The sequence below is a fragment of the Diadema antillarum genome, unplaced genomic scaffold (assembly GCF_040938485.1).
Source record: "Diadema antillarum isolate AM-2024a unplaced genomic scaffold, OU_Dant_1.0 seq00000020_RagTag, whole genome shotgun sequence".
Taxonomy (NCBI): Eukaryota; Metazoa; Echinodermata; class Echinoidea; order Diadematoida; family Diadematidae; genus Diadema; species Diadema antillarum.
The window spans coordinates 126,796-135,110 of NW_027271139.1; the positions used below are offsets into that span (position 1 = coordinate 126,796).

The 8,315-nt window shown below is 37.9% G+C and overlaps 1 protein-coding gene across 1 annotated transcript; it reads right to left on the reverse strand.

The window, feature by feature from the left end:
- Positions 1 to 262: 262 nt before the first annotated feature.
- On the reverse strand, positions 263 to 5,952 carry LOC139725175 (putative nuclease HARBI1). Its single transcript, XM_071636268.1, has 2 exons — positions 5,637 to 5,952; positions 263 to 1,005 (listed from the first exon to the last, which is right to left on the reverse strand). Exons 1-2 carry the CDS (start codon positions 5,950 to 5,952, stop codon positions 263 to 265), a joined length of 1,059 nt encoding a protein of 352 aa, XP_071492369.1.
- Between the last annotated feature and the right edge of the window lie 2,363 nt (positions 5,953 to 8,315).

Genomic DNA, 8,315 nt, shown 5'->3' on the forward strand with positions numbered 1-8,315 from the left:
CATTAGATCACGGTCTTCTGTGTCAAATCTGAAGGTAACATGTATTTCCAATGAATTCATAATAATCATAATAAATTATCATAGAATTTAGCACAACGGTACCTTGAAACATACACATGTATTTCCGATCTGAATTTGGTTCAAATTGTACATCTCGCCACAGAAGTTACATTGTTCACCAAACAATTTGGTGGTATATTTGGGTGCATCAAAACACATTAATGCAATTGCAATGATCGTAGAATTGTATAGCAAGATACAATTAAACCATATCTTGTTGCCATGCAACCGCTCCATCAGCGGAATTGACATAGTCTTTCAGGGTCTCTCGGATGGTCTTCGAAGCAATGGAGACATTCGTTGTTCTCCCCACATTCCTCTTTGGTAGTGTGGCTGAGGAACGCCATGTTCCCGGGATGAAGGTGTGAGAAACTGGGTTTTCAGCGTCAATTATGTCTGGTGGCGAGTACACATGTTTCGCTGACTTGTGCGTGATGAGGAAATTGTGTAGGGCACATGCGCAAAGTACGATGTTGGTCACTTTTTCAGGGCTGAGGGCGATAGAGGTCAAGAAAACTCGAAACCTGTTCGCCAATATGCCAAAGGCATTTTCGACTACTCGGCGCGCCCGGCTGAGTCGGTAATTGAATATGCGCTCATCTGCAGTCATGTTCCGTCGTGCGTAAGGTTTCATGATGTTCTCCCTCAAAGGAAAAGCCTCATCTGCTACGAAACAGTAGGGAACTTGCACAGCATCATTGCCTGGAAGGGTTGCAGCATCAGGGATGTTCAGGAGATTTGCGTTTAATGCCCTACAAAGAGAGCTTTGAGCAAACACACCTCCATCAGACATGCGCCCGTTTGTACCGACATCCACATACAGAAACTTGTAGTCTGGCCCTACAAGTCCAAGAAGCACAACGCTGAAGGAGTGCTTATAATTAAAAAACGTAGAGCCGCTGTTAGCTGGTGGTCGTAATTGCACATGCTTTCCGTCGAGAGCACCTAGACAGTGCGGGAAGTTCCATCGGTCTTGAAAATGGTTTGCGATCTCTTGCCACTCTTCCTGTGTTCATGGCACCTGTAGAAGAAGAAAAATCAATGGTTCATAAATTGTTCTCATTCTTTTTAAATACACATACAGATCAATGAAGAAATGTCCGTCATCCTTGATGAGGTAGAATCGCCACCACCTGAATGCCAAGGTACTCAAAGTACTGCGTCAGAGTCACCATTTCCAACTCCCTCCAAAAGGAAGAAGGAAAAGGGAAAAGGAAAAAACACCGAAGATGAAATCATTTCAGAAATAAGGACTGTAATGAGATCAATAGAGTCTGAAGAGGACCAGGACGTCCTCTTCGGACGTTACATAGCAGGTGAATTGAAGGAAATAACTGACAAAAAAGTTAAATTGGCACTCAAACTGAAAATAACTAATGATGTTGCAAAAGCCCAGCTTGACCTCCTGGAAGGGGCCAATGAGTTATAATTAAGTCCATCAGACTTCTTGAGAAAGGATTGTGCATTTATTGTTTGGAAATGATTTTTGTCATTAATCTCCAAAACAAAGACCGATAAACAAATACTCTTTATTAATTTGTCTGTTGAATGCTGGGAATTAAACTAATTTCGAGTAATGTTATTTGTGGAGAATTGCTATGTCGGAGTGGTTTAATTCAATATTCGGTTTGCACTGGACTTAAACCTATAGCTTTCTTTGTCCATCTCAGAAAATCGTATTTCGCGTTCTTCACAAAAAAAAAAAAAAATACAGGACAATTGTCGGCCAAAATTTTTATCAATCTATTTTTCTACGCATTTCATTATCAGAAAATAAGACATCTCATTTTCAGGTATGCGAAAATAAATCGTACGTTTTATTTGATAAAATTTCATGAGAAATAACGTTTGCTCCGACTAGATATGTCGTAACAGGGATATATCTTCACCTCATTCACCTGCATCTGAAAAATAAATCACGATTTCATGTATGACACTTGTGATAAATTGTGATGATATAAAAATGACATCATCACCTCGCGGTCCTCATTTCATTTTGAAATCATATCGAATGGTCAAGAAGAGTTTTCCGGAAAAATAGAAAATAAGAAATTCATAACTTCCTTATTTCTTATATGATTTTCATGGTTATGAAACATTTTGTGGTGGGAAAAATTTTTCTGAAATGATGAAAATTTTGATCCGGACTTGCCCTTTTACATGACAATTATTTCGTATTTATAATATTTAGAAAAGTGCATGTAAATTTGAAAAAAAATGCTTTATACAGAGTACATAGTTCACGGGAAATGCGGATAATTTCGATATGCTTACAAGTGACAATCTATTTGAATTATCTTCATATGATTGTATGTTAAAGCGCAAAGATAGTTTTGGTAAATCTGAAAACCTTTCGACATTCACAGAAATTCTAGTGTTTGATCATGCACAAAGAAGGCAAGTCATCGAGTAGTAATTGTTTGATCGGAATCTCTTTATTTATTTCTAAAGGGCCTCCAAACAAATCTGCACATGTTATCAGCCATAATTTAATAGGGGTAGTTATGATCAATCGTAAATCTAAGTTCAGTTTATAGCTTGAAATTTGCTCAGAAATACTTTGGATAGTGTCTTATCAAATAAACAAAAACTTTTATTTTTCTTTAAAGAAATTATTCACCAAAACTATCTCTGTGCTTCAGTGCATTTCATGTTGAAATTATAGATATGGTTAAATGGATTTGCATCTATACGCTACTTCAGGCTAGTAACATGTTTCATTAATTTCAAAGCAATGTATCCCCGTCGTATAGAGAACACAGCCATGTAAACAAGAGATGAAATTAAGGAAAGCGGCAGGGAGAGAGATCATACCTTGAGATGCTTTTCCATCAGTGCATCGTATATGGCTTTACACGTTTCTTCAACGATGCCGGAAACGGTCCTCTCTCCAACCCGATACTGAAATGATAGGCTGGTGAAACTTTCACCTATAAGAAGTAATTTGTAGAGTGTAAACAATTTCTTTGTATTTAATATTCCTTTGATTATGAAATTGCTCATTTTTTTTGCACAACCGCGAAGTGAATTTAGGTTTGGTCTAGTATATCATCAGTCACACTCTACAATTTCAATGAGAAAAACAGTGTGATCATGAAAAATGGGATATTACTTAACGAAGTCTGCTCATGTTTACAAGAAATGTACTATTTCCTTGATGTAGTCTTGATGTAGTAATTCACACTAAATGGAATTAAGATGGCATGCTTGTCTGTTTGTAGAAAATTAGCGGATAACTAAAATTACAGACAGCAAATTTTCATGTTAATTGTTCCTGTGTGTTTATTTTATTTTACGTTACATCATATTTCCGAAGTCGACATACTTCTACTGTCATAGATATTTATTTCACTAAAGGGTGACCAAGAAAAGCGGCACTTTGGGGGCGATATTTGTTTTTTCGGGAGTTTATAGTCTTGAAGGAAACTTTTATCGGGTAGCCTGTTTTCATTGAGAAAAAAAAAGATGAGACTAAGCTCATCGATTTTGGAATGAGGTTTTGTTTTGCTTTTTTTTAGCGAAAAGATGTCAATTTCGAAATCGTCGCATTTTAGTCTGTCACGAGCAACAAAGATGCATAGGAAACTATGCCGTCGCGAAGTCTCATGCGTTTGAATTCGAATATCGCCCGGTGTGCGCAGGATCAAAACTTCTACAGATTCCCGGTTGTAGCTCTCTCGAGTTACAAAATTATTCAAAAATGACATATTTCAATTAAAGAATCGATGAAGCAAAAACACTCAACAAAAATGGATGACTTTAGTGTTGTTTTCTTTGCATGAAACACACAACACGAATTAGGTAGAAATCAATTAAAACAATATACATGTAATATGTCAAAGATCGACCGTGCCTCTTATTTTATTTTTTTTTGTGGGGGGGGGGGGGGACCACCCTGTATAATGAAAACACGGCCAGTGAAGATAGGAAGACAAGATATCTGTTATTGTATTTATCAGACAGACATTTTCGGTGAACTCGGTTGTGCTTGTGCATATAATTTTCTTCTAAAATTGATATTTTGTTCTAAATACGTGACCATGACGAGTAAAATAATGACAATTTTATTTTCTCAAATTATACTAATCTAGCAAGATGTGGTTGATATACCTTACAAGTCCATTCTTCAATACTGATTTTATTACATGTATTTCAATTTTTTTTTGTTAAAGACATACATATCCGTTCTCTGTCATTTTTCATACCCACAAAGTCTGGGACCTATACAAGTACACAAGCTTGCTTTATATAGGCCCCGTCCCATTTCTGTTACTTCTGACACTTTCAAATGACCATAATGATACGTAATATATATATATTATTTAAGTGCAATCCAAGTATGTGGTTGTATACATTCGTATTCGTATTACCGGTATTTGTTTTAACTATGTCATAATGATTGTTATTTCTTTGAGATATTTGAAAATATGAGAAATATATTACAATTGAAATTGGAATAATCGGTGGGTGTACTTTTGTTCTGCATCTGTGTTTGTGTGTTACATGCATGCTATATGTGTGCGTGTGTGTTTGGGTGTGTGCGTGTGCGTGTGTATATGTCTGTATGTCTGTTTGTGTGTCTTTGATGTATGTATATGCGTTTTTGTATTAAGTGATGGGTGGGGTTAATAGAGTATGAGTTCTAGATAAATTAGTTTAAAAATGGAAGTCCTGTAAAGGGATAGCGTGCAGTAAAATGAGTCTCTACACCAAGTTTGAATTGATCCTGAATCAAATCTACGGATAAACACTTGAAATGCTATATACCCAACCAGTTCATTGTCATGAAAGTATGAATATGCAAGGTAGGCTAAAAAAAAATCAAATAGACATCATTCATAACTAAATGTTAATAATTAGGAGCAACGAACAACTCCCCATTTTGCAGAAGATTGTGCATATTTTCATGCGGGTACACAGATTTGGTTCCAACGGGGTGTATCTCTGAAGCCGCCAAACCCGAACCCATCATTGAGAATCATTTTGGGTGATAGAGTGCCCATTACTAGAGGGTTCGTTAAAAAAAGATCACATTATTGAGGTTTTTAATACAAAAATTACATTGAGTCGTGTAGGCCTACTTAGGTAGCGGGAAAAAAACAAACAAAACAGACTAAAATTGCAAAATATTGTAATCCACGCTTAGAGATTTTCGGCCCAAACCAATACCCATGTCTAGGGATTTTGTAGATAGAAAGATAAGTCACCCATTGGAGCGGCCTCCCCGTCTACCTTATTGTGAGCTATTATATCCAGTATGTAGATCCGATATATTCAATGGTATAATATACTGCTAAACTGAATAAAGACAAAATATGAAGTCTTACATTTCATGATCGTTATCTACATGCGCCTGCGCCTGGAAAGTGATAGATTAGAAAAAGTCAGTGTCAGTACAGGTTTACAGGATCAACTGTCTTATAGTAATACTGTAGTAACTGGATGCGTCGATCCTTCCCCTATTATTGCAAGTTCAGACATGGATGTGGCTATTACCGTCTTAAAAATACAAAACAATTTTGAACTTGCTAATACAGTAAATGAAGAGCATTTATGTAGTTCGTATAATGACCTACCCGTTGCCAGGAACCTCAAGGTTATGGCGAGCCTCTCCTCCGCGCATATGCTTCTTCGCATTTTTGTATTCTGCTTTGAGATGGTCGGCGCAACCATTTCTAGTAGTTCTCTATATGCCTCCACATCCATCCTAACAAACTTCCGAAAGTCCTCGGAAGAGCCCTCTAGTTCTTTGAGCAAATTAGCATATGCTCCCTTTAGCTTTCGCTTTTCGATCCATGGTTTCACCCACATGCGACGTCGTCGACGCCTCCGACGTTGCCGGAGCAGCAGCAGTGCATGCAGGAGATGCAATAGGTTGCGTTTTGCCGCCATTTTCGGTTGCTAAGAGAAACGTCATGTGCGCATGCGCCAGTCACAACCCCCATTAAGACCTTAAGACCGGTCGTATAGTGTGCGGTGTCGGGTCGTACGACTGGTCTTACGACCCGACTGGTCTTAAGACTTTAAGACCAGTCGGATCGTGTAGTGTGCGCTGGCCTTTAGGAAGAAGAGGTATACTGGAATGCACTTAGGAAAGAATTTTAGGAAAATATTTAGGAAAGCTCCACCCCTGTCCTAAGTACGTTGTTAAGTATAGCAAACTGCAAGCATCGTGATAGGCGCGCTTGTCAGTCATTGCGCGCACATGTACTTTGATGCGCGAAATGAACGTGAGAAAGGGGACATGCCGCGCACTCGTGTATTTGACCCTACGTCATAGTAATATGCGATTGTCATTCTTCTTCTTCTTCTTCTGATTAAGTCTGCCTCCTTCAATAGACTGAAGATTCTTGCAGACTGGTGCTATTTACATTATAATACAATTTATTTACAGATATTTACAAGCACATAGAAAATATGACGAAAATAACTAGCCACTGTGATCAACCGTTAGACGGTTTCGAAATGATCCCACAGATGGCGCTGAAACAATTTCTGACGACAGGGAATTCCAGTTCCTTACAGTTCTTGGGAAGAACGAATGGCGATGCGATTCGGTTCTCGAATATGGTACCTGATAGGAGTGTGGTTGCGAGGCTCTCGTCAACTGAGTAGCCTGTTTGATAATATAGTCCTGTGCTGAAAGAGGTGTAAGATTATTGTGTATTTTGTACATCATAATTAGCCTGTCATTTTCTCTGCGCTGTTCCAGAGTGGTCCAATTAAGTTCTTGTAGCATTTTGGTGACACTCGAGGTGTTATGATAGCGATTTAAAGTGAATCGCGCAGCTCTTCTCTGGACCATTTCCACTTGGTGGATTAGGTTCTTGGTAGATGGATCCCAAACTGTGGAAGCATACTCAACAATTGGTTGAACCAACGTTTTGTAAGCTGTGGCTTTAACATCAGAAGATTTCATGCGAAGATTGCGTCTTAGAAATGCAAGCACGTTATTTGCTTTATTGACAGTATTGTTGATGTGTTGGGTCCACTTCAAATCAGAAGTGATGGTTACACCCAAGTACTTCACGGATTCAACAGATTCAAGAGGGGCGTTATTTAGATGATACACGTGTTGCACCTTTCTCCTTTTCCTGGATATTGTCAAAACCTTACACTTATCTGTTAGTGGAGCGGCATAGCCGAACAATTGTGCATTTTGTGATAAAAGCACCAAATTTCGTACACAGGTTGACAATCACGTTCAGATTAAATTTAGATATTGGGCCATCGTAAATAGCGCCCTCAACGTCCATGGCAGCCATTTTGAAAAATGGCTGCCATAAATGCCATGTTTTCGTAAAATTTGCTAATTCTAGGAGAGAAAAGTCAATAAGATTTTGGTTACAAATGGGAAATTACATTCAAAATAAATCTAGATATCGGGCCATCGGAAATAGCGCCCTCAACGGCCATGGCAGCCATTTTTCAAAATGGCCGCCATAAATGCCATTTTTTTCATAATATTTGCTAACTTCAGAAGGAAAAGCAAGTAAGATATTGCAAACAAGTGGGAAATTACATTCAAAATGAATTTAGATATTTGGCCATTCTTAATTGCGCCCTCAACGTCCATGACAGTCATTTTTCAAAATGGCTGTCTAATGTGCCACTTCTTCGATGATTTTGCAAATTTCAGAAGGGAAAAGTTGATACGATTTTGCCCATAAATTGTAATTCATTCAAAATATATCTAGATATTAGGCTATCGAAAATTGCGCCCTCAACGGCCATGGTAGCCATTTTTTCAAATTGGCCGCCATAAATGCCATATTTTTTTGTTAAGAAATGCAAATTTCAGAAGGGAAAGCCAATTATTTTTTTCCTTTTTTGCAAACAAGCGGGATATTACATCCAAAATAAATCCAGATATTGGGCAATTGAAAATTGCGCTCTCAATGGCTATGGCAGACATTTCTTTTTTAAATGGGCACCATAGGTGCCACTTTTTCATTAAGAAGAATGCTAATTCCAAAAGGAAAAGTCAATGAAATTTTGGTAGTAGGCCTAAATGGGAAATGACATTTAAAATAAATCTCGATATTGGACCATCTGAAATTGCGCCCTCAACGGTCATGACAGCCATTTTTCAAAATGGCCGCCATAAATGCTATATTTTTGAAAAGATTTACTAAAATCAGAAGAGAAAGCCAATGAGATTTTGCAAACAGGTGGGAAATTACATTCAAAAGTAAACTTATTGGGCCATTGCAAATTGCCCCCTCAATAGCCATTGCAAGCCATTTTTCAAAATG